This window comes from Brassica napus, chromosome A3 (genome assembly GCF_020379485.1).
Source record: "Brassica napus cultivar Da-Ae chromosome A3, Da-Ae, whole genome shotgun sequence".
Classification (NCBI taxonomy): domain Eukaryota; kingdom Viridiplantae; phylum Streptophyta; class Magnoliopsida; order Brassicales; family Brassicaceae; genus Brassica; species Brassica napus.
Window position 1 is genome coordinate 31,308,145 of NC_063436.1, and position 13,049 is coordinate 31,321,193.

Below are 13,049 nucleotides of genomic sequence, written 5' to 3' on the forward strand. Positions count from 1 at the left end.
CTCTGCAAAGCGAGATACAGAGGTTAGGGTTTCGGGAACCGACGTCCTTTCGATTTCTGGTGATTTGAGGCCGCGGGACTATCCTGTGGTTGCGAAATCTCTGAGGATTCTCTTGACAGAGCTTGGCTGATCTTGGACGCCCCGGTTCGGTGAAGTCACGAATGTGATTTGCAGGTGACTGGTGGTGGTGAGAGAAGACGGTGGCGAATGGGAGAGATGGTGGACCTTACGCCATGGATGAACGCGATGTGCAGAGAGAAAAGAAAGATGTATTTTGTTTTAGATGAAGTGAGATAGAGAGAAAAGCGTACAAAGTAAGATAGATGAGAAAGAATACATTGATTCTTAGCCATTGATTTATGTAATCCAATGGCCAAAAATAGTGATCCGTGATTTCAAAGAATCAACCAATAAGAAAGGAGCACCAAGATAATGAGTTTTAGCCTTTAGATTATAACTAATCAATGGCCCAAGAAAAACAACACAACATTTATTTTATCTATAGTTGTTTTATAAATTGTTTGAACTTAAAAAAATAGATAACATATTTAACATTTCAAATATAAACTTGCGGATTTGAATTTTGTGGTTATATAATTAAAGAAAAAAAACTGATTTGTTAGTTTTGTGTTTATGTTAAAACAAATAGAATTTAAATTTTAAGGTTTTAAAGTTTTAAGTGTATTGGGTTTGTTTAGGGTTTAAGAGTTTAAGGTTTGAGTTGAAATTCTGTGAATATAATAAATGTATATTGGTTTTAACGTGTATGTTTTTAGGATTGAATATTTTAAACTATTAGATATGAAGTTTACGATTTTAGATTTAAAGATTATGTACGATATAGAGTTTGGATTTAGTGTATATAGGGTTTGGTGTTTAATTTGAAAGTGTTTAAGTTTATAATTTTATATTTAAGATTTGGAGTTTAAGTTATAAAACATTATAAAGACTATTAGTGTATTAGAATTTAAGATTTGTATATAGAGTATAGGGTTTAAAAATTCGTTTAGGGTTTAGGGATTTAGAAAGGTAAACATAGCGTTTTTAATTATGTGCTATTAAAAATATGCTATCATAGCGTTTTTAAATATACCACTCTATCGTAGCGTTTTAAAATATACAAACGCTATCTAAAGTTAAGAGGTATATCAACCATAGCAGAAAGGTAAAAAACGCTATACTCTACTGCTATCAATACCCTTTTTTCTTGTAGTGATAACTATATTAATATATGTTTTAATTTTATAGCTGGCTCCTAGAAAGAAGGGACGAATAGTCGGTATAGGCTCTGTTAACCAAGTTGCAAGGGCAACTTCGTCATACACTTCGAGACGGGATGAAGAGACTTCTCAGATGAAAGTTCGAATGGATAGCCAGCAGGTTCGTTTAGACTCTCTTGAGGATTTGCTAGACGTGATGGCCGTGGGAAACCCGGTTATGCAGAGAATGTTGAGTCAGAGACGAGCCGCTCTTGGGTTGCCAGTACGAGATCCCCAAGAATCCGATCCAACCCGTCAACAGCCGAGCAACCCCACCGACTACTTCGATGATATGTAGTTTTTTTAATATTTCGGTTTGTATTATGAATTTAAATATTATGACTTTTAAATGCTTTTTTATAAATGTTTTTTATTTTCATATTTCGTTTTAAAATTAAAATTATTTAAAATTCTGAATTTTAAATAAATTCAAATTTATATATATATATATTTGAGGTTAAAAACAATATTCAAAATATATTATAAAACAAAACGTCGATGTAGGCTCGACGTAAACATTTACAACTGATTACCGTCGAAAATAATTACGAGTCTTTTACATCGAAGATTTTACATGGTCTTTACATCGAAATGTTACGTGGAGTTTACATCGAAACATTTACGAGGGTGTTACAACGAAAATGTTTACGTGTGCTTTACATCGAATCCATTACGTGGAGTTTACCACGAAATTTTACGTGTAGTTTACGACGAATCTCTGCCCTGCGCTTTACGAGGAATATATTTTGTCGTAAACTTAACAAGTCATTTACGACGAAACGTCGGTTACGACGGGCGTTTTACGACGAAACGTGTTTCGAGGTTCATTCGTTGTAACACCCCGTTTACGACGAAGTTACAACGTATATTGCCCTCGTAAAAAATATGTTTTCTTGTAGTGAATAATGATATTTGAATATTATGTTTCATTAGTCAAACTGAAAATAGTGGTTCTTTAAAAAATGTCGCTTAGAGATTTTAAATAATTTTTGTAATTCATTTAAATAGTTTTTACAAAACAATATTTAAAGTATTTTAGTATTATTTTATTATTAGTTTTAAATATTACAAAGTACTAACACAATATTACAAATTAAAAACTGTATCATTAAAATAAAATTTGATTCACGAAACCATACTAATATTAAAACAGAAATGGTATTTGTGAAACTTTAAATTTTCATCGCATGGGATATGTAAGACATTCAAGATAAACTTACAGAAGTTTCAAAAAAGTTGTCGTAGATTATATAAGTCCTTCACCGAGTAATATAACAGAAAATACAAACCTACACATACGAAAATCATACGATGACAAATTTACGTATTGACATTTGAATTGTAAATTATATTTGGTAAGTCTTGAGCTTGGGTTTGCCATGAAATGAACTTTCTATTCTTCGTAAATTTTATTATTGGTAAGTCTATGAATTTCGAGACTCGAAAAAGCTAAATTAATGCTTTCAGTTTTTCTTTGGCGGACAAAAAAAAAAATAGTAATCAATTATTATCTGTAACAATATTGGATAACTAGAAGTGGTGATAATCTAGCGGCATAGTCATGGCCAATTCTGAAATTTTGGAGCATGTGATTGTGTTTATGTAAAAAAATTATTTTCGAATTTGGAAGCTTAATTTTTTTTTCTAGGGACCTATTTATATGTAATATTTTTCAAAAAAAATAGAGGCATGTAGCATATGTTTCATTTATCATGGTCCATGACCGTCCCTGAGCATAATAAATACTAGGATTTGATAAAAATAAATCAGAACCGATCCTGGCTGAATGGTTCTTAATTATTTTATGGTATTTCAGGTTATAGATATTATCTTAACCAAACACGAACCTAAATGGATATCTAATAGAATCCGGAGCATTCAAAATCCGAGAAAAAAACTTGTACCAAAGATGATTTTAATTCTTAAAAATACACTAAGATATTATTGAACATCTAAAATAATTATTCTATTATATGAAAGTTGATGGTTGAAGCTTGAAGATTTTAGATTTTGTTTTTTTTTTCACTGAATAATGTTTTTCATTTCATGAAATTTTGGTTTTCATTTTTTGTTAATAAATATGTTTACATTTCGTTTGATTTTGAATGATCACTTTTGATGTTCCTTTCTTATTTTTAAATCGATTTTACTTATGTTTGGATTACAAAATAGGTAAATCAGATACTTTAAAAACTGAATAAACGATTTTACTTATGTTTTGGTTACAAAGTAGATACAAATCATGTACTTTTAAATCGAAAAACCAATTGGGACTTGAACCCGAAAGTACATTGTGTTGTATTGTACCGGTTCTTTGAAGATTTACTAATCCAACCCAAATCCTTACCTGTCCCGAATCAAATTTTCATATGATCCGAATAGGGTTGATTTTGATAAATCCAAAAAAATCGAAATCCGATTGAAAAAACCGAAATCTGATTGGGATCCCGAATGCCCAAGCCTAGTAAATAAAGGGATATTCAATTTCGTTTTTTTGGGTGAAAAAGTTCAATTTCGTATTTGAGCCATTATTATTAACACGGAAACTATTTCCACAATGAATAGTCTCCGCAAAACTAACCAATCCCTCTAGAAGAGAAAATAAAGAAGGGAACCACTTCCAAATAAAAGGATGAATTGTCCATATTTTAACGTAAATATTATTCGGAAATTAACCAGTTTATTTTCATATTAATTAATCTTCCAGTTGCCGCTACAATCCTAAGATATATCAGACCAGACAATTATGTGTGTCAGAGTTTAAAATGTACGACGTAGCTAATACAAATTAACACTAATTATATCAAGAAACATTAAACAGTAAACACAAAAACTAGTACGTAATCAACCATTTTCAATGGTTCACATTTAATATCATGAAGGTTAGATTCACGACATTCCACATGTGCGTATGCTCTTTTGAGCTTATTCATAAGATTTGTTTAAATATTAGGTTAAAGCTACTTAATCTTATGATCTTTATTGTTTTTTGGGCGGCTTATGAGTTTTAATAAAAAAATGAAACGTATTGAAAGGTTTTTAGACTTTGACTTCATAATAATGTTTATTTACTTATTTAGCTAAATAAATTGCTTTTTTTTTGGGCAAAAGCTAAATAAATTGCTATAGTCTTCATTTTTGGATTATTATTAGTGACGATACGAAATGGATTTGGGCCCATCAATTACGTTTCGGTGCCTTGTGGTTTCCGCCACTTTACGCATCTCCATCATTTTTTTCTGGTTAATGTTATCAATTGGAAGATTTATCTTCTTTATTTGACTTGTCAATTTTTCACATCTAATAAAAATTTACTCCAGTCGCATATCAGTTAAATTGAAAATTACATAGTAAATTATTATCAAATGAAATCAACAAACGAATCAAAAAGTATAATCCATGTTTTTAAAAAGTTTATTTCATATAGAATTTCCGATATAAGCGATAGTTAGTAGCTGTACAGCTACATCATCAACTGGGTGTTTGGTCTAGTGGTATGATTCTCGCTTCGGGTGCGAGAGGTCCCGAGTTCGATTCTCGGAACACCCCTCCCTTGTACTTCTCCTATTTTTTCGGATCTGATCATCGTAATAAAAAGCATACCATACAGGCCTATTTAGTCCAATGGGCTCAATTATTCCAGGGATCTAACCATCACTAAAAATTATAATAGAGGCCTAAATAGTAAAATGGGCCGGATCGCTTAAAGGCAGTAAAAAGTAGGATGAATGTTCAATGGGGTTTCCATGTGTGTCGGCAGAGAAGCAACCAGTACATAATGGACAATTTTTTTTTAACAACACATAATGGACAATTTTAGATGAAAATCCTGATCGATAAATTTTACTTTAGAAACAAGGGTAAAAAGAAATATCTTTCCCTCAAATTATAATATTTAAAATATCATTTTCTTCGTATATATATGAAAAATTTATTGTAGTATTTTCAGTTTCTAGATCGGATCAGAATTGTATGACTGTTTTGCCAACAATCACCTACACTACATAAGAATAATAACAGATCTAAAATTGGTCCAACAATCACCTACACTAACGTAGTACTGACGCTAACTTATTGAGGTTTCCAATTAATATGCAAACTTACTGAAGTTCCCAACTATGTATGAATTTGATGGCGGGTGTCACTAACAAAAATATAAAGAATTTGATGTTTACCAGCGGTGAGGCATTCAATGTCCGGTTTCAATAACCGACGTTCCGGACTTTGTTAGTTGTGAAAACACACCAATTAATGTCACCGATTCATATATTTCATATAGTAATATACTAAAAGTAATTTTTTTTCCGCAACCCGTAGTCACCCCTGGCTTGGAGCCAACCTGCGCTAATACCTTTTAAATAGCGTAAAGCACTCTATGGCCACATAGGGTTTAGGGGCAAGTCGAACCCATGGACGCGCAGCCAAACGGCATGACGCTTAAATACTAAAAGTATTTGTAGAAATTATAATATCTAACATGTGAACATTGCATAAAACTATAAACTATAACATTTAATACAAAGACATGGACTTGTAACTTCATGATAACGATTGTTAAACCTAAGATAGCAGAACCTATTTAATGTTTACCTTATCACTTTCCCAACTAGTTTTTTTTTCTTTCCCCTTTTAAACACCACCTATAAGTGGTTGAATCTTGAAAATGAAACACTCTAGCTCCAAAAGAGGCAATCAAAAACAAACAAACAAGAAGAGAGCTTCTTACTAAAACCAAACTCTGCTTCTGAACAGAGTCGAGGGAGTAAAATCCATGGAAGCCATGAAGGAGACTGTGGATCAGAGCTTGAGAGAGATGAGGGATACGTTTGCGAGCGGGAGGACGAGGAGTGTGAAGTGGAGGAAGACACAGCTCGAAGCTATAATCGAGATGGTTAAAGACAACGAAGACAAGATGTGCGATGTTCTGTTTCAAGATTTGGGCAAACACAGTACTGAAGCTTTTAGAGATGAGCTTGGCTTTGTCATGAGATCAGCTACTACTGCTTTAAACAGTCTTGACAAATGGGTTGTTCCCAGAAAAGTAAGAACCCAACGCCATGCGAATACGTTAATAATTGTAGTATGAGATAAAAAAATATTGATTAATCATTTTTTGTTTGGATAATTGTTTTCTCAAACAGAGCAACCTTCCTCTGTTGTTCTACCCAGCAACAGGGAAAGTGATCTCAGAACCGTATGGGACGGTTCTTGTTCTGTCTAGCTGGAATTTTCCTATATGTAAGAGTTTGGATCTTGAATCAGTTACTTTTTTTTTTGAAATCTTTTAATAGAGTTAATATTGTGCTTTTTATTGTTTGTGGTCAGCTTTGTCTTTGGACCCAATGATTGGGGCAATATCAGCAGGCAATACCGTGCTGCTCAAGGCATCTGAATTAAGCCCTAATGCATCTGCCTTGCTCGCCAAGACAATCCCGTCTTATCTCGACAACAAAGCCATAAAAGTTATTGAAGGAGGACCTGATGTTGCAACTATCCTCTTGCAACATCAATGGGACAAGATCTTCTTCACCGGTATCACTCTATTCACACCTCAACATATAACTAGCTTTGTTGAATTCAGTCATACGACGGATTCCAACTTAAATCAATTGACAGACTAAATGGACTGGTTCTATCTCTGTATATATTAGTTAATTATTTCTCCAACAATGAGACTTCATTCATTAACATATTTGTTGTAGCGTAATATGCCTAATTGTTGTTTTTATGTAGGGAGTCCTAGAATCGGAAAGATTATAATGGCTGCAGCTGCAGAGCATTTGACTCCTGTGACATTGGAGCTTGGTGGAAAATGTCCCACCATTATTGATCACCACTCTGTTTCAAAGGACATGAAGGTATGTGCTTTGCTCTATTTTCTTACATCCAATATTAAGTAATGTTGAAATTGTCTGAATTTTTATTAACGGTCATGAGCATATATAGTCGGTTGTCAAGAGGATCTCTGGAGGAAAATGGGGATCTTGCAGTGGACAAGCTTGTATCTCCGTAGATTATGTTCTTGTCGAACAGAGTTTTGCGTCTTCCCTGGTACGTGTCCACACAAATGCAAGCGCTGTCTCTGTTAGTGTCTCTAAGAGTTTGTTGTTTTTTTCTATAGATTGAAATGTTTAAGCCGGTGATAAAGTCTTTCTTTGGAGAAAACCCTAAAGAATCTGGATGTGTAGCTAGGATTGTCACCAAGAAACACTTTCAGAGATTGTCTCGTCTTCTTAATGATCCTCGTGTTCAAGCTTCAATCGTCTATGGTGGTTCCATGGACGAAGAGAAGCTGTATAGTTTTGATTTAATGCCGTTTCTTTTGTTACACGGAATCTGTTCTGCAAGTTCTTTAACCTAGGTTTGTTTGACAGGTATGTTGAGCCAACGATCTTGTTGAATCCTCCTCTTGATTCTGAGATAATGAATGAAGAAATATTTGGTCCAGTTCTCCCTATCATCACAGTAAGCATAGTTAAAGTATTCATTAGAGTAAATAGTTGTCTAATCGTTGCTGATCTTTTTTTGTCTATGATGTAACGAAGTTACGAGACATCCAAGAAAGCATAGGGTTCATCAAGTCAAAACCAAAGCCACTTGCTATCTATGCATTCACCAAGGACGAGAAACTTAAAACTAGAATCTTGTCAGAAACATCGTCAGGAAGTGTTACCTTCAACGACGTCATGATCCAGGTATATATAATATTGTCCATATTCCCAACTATTCTTCCACACACCCACAAGATTAATTAATCCCCATCAAACTAGTCTAAGCGGATCTACGGGCCTTCGGACCTTTAACTTTCTAATCATTTATAAAAAAAAAAAAAGAAGCATTTCTCATGTCTTCGAGTGGTAATTGGGATTGCAGTATATGTGTGATGCGTTGCCCTTTGGAGGAGTGGGAGAGAGTGGAATGGGAAGGTATCACGGGAAATACTCATTTGAATGTTTCAGTCATGAGAAGGCAATAATGGAAGGAAGCTTAGCAATGGATCTGGAAGCTCGATACCCTCCATGGAACAACTTCAAGCTCACTTTTATTAGACTAGCATTTCGTGAAGCTTACTTCAAGCTTGTCCTCTTAATGCTCGGTCTTAAAAGATAAAATCAGAAAGCGATAAGAGAAACACACACATATGTGATTGGTTCATATCACTTATGTTTGATTTTCATATCTTCACCTAATAAGTTTGCACCATATGTCATTCAAGTTATATGATATTCTATAAGTAATTTTCACATATATTTCTACCGAGTTACATTCTTAGTAACCACGGTTACATACCTACTTTTCAATGAGAAATTTATATTAGAATTACATACATGGGGTCGTATACATGTACGTAAAGGTGTGTATGTGTGTCTTGTCCAAAGAAAAAAAAAAGCTGATGAAAAGTATGGGCGCGCACACCACAATAATAGGTCACTGCATCACTGAGGCAATTTCTTTCATCCCCACCCTATGTAAAACTCTACCAAAAGCCCTAGCTAGTTTCTTTTCTTTTGGTTGGTACGTCGTCCTTACTTGCCCCTCTTTATATCCAATCTCTTCAACCTTCCTCACTATTATTAATTTCATCTTTACTTCTCTCTCTTTGTCTGCCTTTGTTTGTATATGTATCTTCTATTCTTCTTGAACTCAAATCCAACCAGAAACCATATCTCTTCTAGTTCTGTCCTTCACTCTTGGAGAGTTCAAAATTAAGGGAGGATAGGTGACTTGCAAGTCAAGGTACGTTCCCGAGGCTATAAACTACGTAACGTCATGTGGTTTACTTGTTTCTTGTCTTCCTAATTTCTTGTATTTGTGATCAACAAAGTGAACATGTTATATATGGATAATGGATCTGTATTCGTAGATGCACACATGTCTAATTCCCCGGGGAATTAGGATTACGTTAGTTATTTATAATTTATACATTGTTATTGCTTCCTAACTTCGGGTAATATATGCGCAATTAGATTATCAAGATTTAAATAATAATAAAATATTTATTATACGAGAAACAGCCATTAAAACATAACTTTAAAATTAAAGCCAAAAAGTCTTCAACTCGTGTTTGAGTTAAAAAAAAAATCCCCAACTTTCAAATATTAGCTTTTATAACTCTTATATTTTGGTGACTCAGTTATTTAAGAAACCCAAATAGTCAACTATTAAAATGGATTAAAAAATAAACGTATTTTAATTTTCTAAACGATATCATTTTAAAGTTGATTAAAATATTGACTAAACGATATTTTTTCGCTTATGTAAACACTTAAAGCATCTCTTTCGCGAAACCAGATTTCCAAATCAACTCATATTCTTCACTCTGGTTTCGCGAAAAATATGTTATAAATGCTTACATAAGCAAAAAAATGTCGTTTGATAGATGTTTTAATCAATTTTTAAAATGATGACAGTTAGAGAGTTAACAAATGTTTATTTTAAACGATTTCATAGTTGACTATTCGGGTTTCTTAAATTACCAAGTCAACACAATATAAGAGTTACAACGGCCAATATTTGAAAATTGAGATTTTTTATTGGCTCAAAAATTTTTTTTTGGCTTTAATTTAAAAATTCAGGGTTTAATGGCCGTTTTCTCTTTAATATACTCATTCTATGAATTAATTAGACTTTTATATACTGAAAATGTAACTAATTCATTGTAAGAAAGTTTTTTGGATTGAATAAACTTGACATTCATTAAAAAAATAAAAGAATATGTAACTAATAGTAATTTTTCTCTCACTAAACGAGCTCACTGGTTATGAGGTCGTGATATTGATACATATCTTATGGCCGATGTTTCTTAGCAGCATAGTGCAATATAACAAGAAGTTATTTTTTGGTACTGTAATATATAAGCTTGTTGGTGTTATACAATATATAGATTGTTGGCGTCGGAAAGACGTCACAGAGAGAAAAATATTAATGTTTTCATATTTTGTTAGTTATGCAATCCGCTACATTATTTAATGTGTTTGTGTAACCTAAGGTATAAGCAAGACTAATTTAACTCTAGGAAAGGTTGTATTAGCTAGGAGCTAATTAACTAAATCTTAGTATGCACTAAAACTAATAGGTTTTATATACCAATTGCTGTTACCATGGCCTGTGATGCATGAACAATCTATATCATTAATCCACGAGTTCATAACTTTTCAAACACCAATTCATAGAATCGACAATATATGAGACCGGCCAGTACGGTTATCATAACTTATTATATTCTGAAATTTTTTTGCCCTCGTTTGCTTTCCTGTCGTTTGTCACTATTGATTTCACTTTAGTTAGTTTGCTACTTTACCTTTAAATATAGATAGACTTCACTGTACCATATGAAAATATTATAATTTATCCAATATTAAAACATAAGAAAATCTCGAGGTTACCCAATGGGAGAAGGAGCAACCGGCAACATCGAGAACCAAAAAAAACAAAACTTACATATTAACGTAAACCACCAATAATATATATTCATTACCGTACAAGAAGCATAAAATTAAACACACATTACAAGACAAACAAACATGCAGATGTTGATACGATATGAAAAGTCGTCCATCTATTACATAGGGCTGATGAAGAAACACTCAAAACACACATTACATATATAGTTTCAATATATTATATTAAAAACTGGAGTTCTTGATTTAATCAAGATCTTGGTGGGTTTTGATAGAATTGCGTACCTGGTGGCACGAACATCGTCATCATGTTACTTGAATAGTAACTACTAGAATTAGGATCTACAAACATCGCCGAGGATCCTCCTCTTCCACCGTCTGCTATAGCTGGAGTATTAAACGTATTTCCACCTCCTGCAGAAGAGCTATGATGATCGCTTCCGCCACTGCCACCACTCATGTAGCTGCTTTCAGGGCCTTGGTCATATAGAATTCCTTTGAAGAGATGACCTCCGATGTTCACCGTCGTTTGATAAGCGTATTGACCATCTCCTCCGTCGTCTACGCCGCTCATTCTTACACACCGGAAAAGCGCATCAGAGCTCACTTCGGGTGGAAAACTCGCCTTCCCCATTTCTAACCCTAAAAAATACACACATTAAGTTTCAAACAATACACCCGAAAAGTCCCACATAAACAATAGATTCTTGCGCCTAATTAATGTTTTCTCTAGTAGCGTTTGTGTTTTCAAATTAATTTATGTGATGACTGCTTTCACAACAGAACACAACATATAATGGTTTTATCAAACATCTTGAAAACCTCAAAAATCAAACGAAATTGACAATTTAAAGATGTTTGATAAAAAAAAACGTAAAGTCAGAACGTTATATTTTTAATATAAGCAAAAAAAAAAGTTGCCGTAAAATGGAACATTAACAGCTGCTTTTAAATGTATCCGAGTTTTATTCTAAAAATCACATCAAATATGGTTGGAATCTGAAGTCGTCTGAATAATAAAAATAAATCTGAAACAAAAACCTGCTGAGTCGGATGGTAAGCGAGAGGAGGATGTTTCCGGAAGAGTTGTATCCCTATGACGTTTAGGGATACTCGAACCGCCGCTACCACCGCCGCCTCCTGATGTGGACATATGAAGCTGCTGTTGTCTCTCACGGCGTCTCGCAACGGGTATCCACGTGCTCCTAACGTGAGTGGAACAATCGAAGCCGCGGCTCTTGCAGCAAGTTCTGCAACGCATGTGAGTGCAATCTTTCTTGGCTTGGTTTCCACAGTCCCGACAGCTTATGGTGATGGACCTTGATGATGTGGCTATATCAGAGACGTCTATCTGATGACCTGGATAAAGATCTATGCTTTGTTGTTGTGGATGTGGTTGATGGTGATGCATGAGAATCTGTTGCTCTGGTGGAATCTGCCATACGCTCGAGCTTGGGTTAATATTATTGGTGTTTGTGTTTGATCTATACCAAACCCAGTTTGTCTTTTGTTGTTGTTGATTTCCTTCTTCTTGGTATCCGTTGTTGTTGTTGTTGTTGTTGTTGTTGTTTCCTCCTAGTGAAAACATCCCAGCCATTTCTTAAGACCTAACACTTCAAACCCTAATCTTGACCAAACAATATCCATAATTCAAAAACCCTAATTACCATGAAATCCTTTTCCTCTTTACTTCTCCTTCTCACTAAAGTTCAGCTTTTTCTCACTAAAGCTGTTAGAATCTAAACCCTAATTTCTCTCTCTTGGAGCAAAGTGTGGTTCTTGGTAATGAGTAGTTTTTTTTTTTTTGGTAAAAAGTAATGAGTAGTTGAAGTGGGAGAAAGTAAGAAGAAGAAAGAAAGAAATAAAAGAGAATTAAGAAAGAAGAATTTAAGCTGGGTCTGTGTATGATCTTTGTTTTTCTCAATAGATTTCTGCCACGCCGCCGCGTTCTTTAGCTTTCTCTTTCCTCTGCTCTGCTCTGCTCATCCCTAGAATTTAAGTCTCTCTGATTTGGGTTTTTGCAGATTCTGTGAAAACCAAAGTGAAAAGCTTTTCTTTCCCCTTCTCACTTCGGCTTTGTCTGAACAAAACGCTTCTAGTTCTGTCCGAGTGAAAGTAAATATAATTAGAGAAATACTCTCTCTCTCTCTCTCTATCTATCGACTCCGAGTCTCACACCCACGGGGGATGATCCACGGTCCAAGCTTTCTTGTTCTCATCCCATGGACTAGAGTTTGTCACGTGGCGAATTTGATCTTAACATGGAACAATTTAATTTTTTTTCTTGATCAAATTTTCCTTGGAGTTATATAACATTTATGATTTTTACGTATTATAAAAAAAAAGAGTTAGCACATGTGCCTGTACGTATAGTTTGACGGAGTATTAA

At 34.1% G+C, this 13,049-nt stretch overlaps 2 protein-coding genes and 1 non-coding gene across 3 annotated transcripts; 2 read left to right on the forward strand and 1 right to left on the reverse strand.

The window, feature by feature from the left end:
* The first annotated feature begins 4,736 nt into the window (after positions 1–4,736).
* On the forward strand, positions 4,737–4,808 carry TRNAP-CGG. The gene has a single exon. It is a non-coding gene; the product is annotated as a tRNA-Pro (tRNA).
* Positions 4,809–5,874: 1,066 nt separating this feature from the next.
* Positions 5,875–8,509, forward strand: LOC106451630 (aldehyde dehydrogenase family 3 member F1). The gene is made up of 9 exons (XM_013893578.3): positions 5,875–6,300; positions 6,401–6,497; positions 6,585–6,791; positions 6,993–7,117; positions 7,206–7,310; positions 7,381–7,553; positions 7,634–7,724; positions 7,805–7,954; positions 8,133–8,509. The coding sequence occupies exons 1-9, from the start codon at positions 6,031–6,033 to the stop codon at positions 8,367–8,369; spliced, it is 1,455 nt and encodes a 484-aa protein (XP_013749032.1). The 5' UTR covers positions 5,875–6,030; the 3' UTR covers positions 8,370–8,509.
* A 2,166-nt stretch (positions 8,510–10,675) lies between these two features.
* On the reverse strand, positions 10,676–13,023 carry LOC106377941 (protein SHI RELATED SEQUENCE 2). The gene is made up of 2 exons (XM_013818155.3): positions 11,702–13,023; positions 10,676–11,302 (listed from the first exon to the last, which is right to left on the reverse strand). The coding sequence occupies exons 1-2, from the start codon at positions 12,255–12,257 to the stop codon at positions 10,911–10,913; spliced, it is 948 nt and encodes a 315-aa protein (XP_013673609.1). The 5' UTR covers positions 12,258–13,023; the 3' UTR covers positions 10,676–10,910.
* Positions 13,024–13,049: the final 26 nt, after the last annotated feature.

Excerpts from the sequence above, each read along its gene's own strand:
- LOC106451630 (XM_013893578.3), top strand. The coding sequence starts at position 6,031 with ATGGAAGCCATGAAGGAGACTGTGGATCAGAGCTTGAGAGAGATGAGG. Across the intron at positions 6,498-6,584 it reads TAGCTGGAATTTTCCTATAT|CTTTGTCTTTGGACCCAATG; the intron begins GTAAGAGTTTGG and ends GTTTGTGGTCAG. Across the intron at positions 7,118-7,205 it reads CTGTTTCAAAGGACATGAAG|TCGGTTGTCAAGAGGATCTC; the intron begins GTATGTGCTTTG and ends GAGCATATATAG.
- LOC106377941 (XM_013818155.3), bottom strand. The coding sequence starts at position 12,257 with ATGGCTGGGATGTTTTCACTAGGAGGAAACAACAACAACAACAACAAC. Across the intron at positions 11,303-11,701 it reads CTTACCATCCGACTCAGCAG|GGTTAGAAATGGGGAAGGCG; the intron begins GTTTTTGTTTCA and ends TGTATTTTTTAG.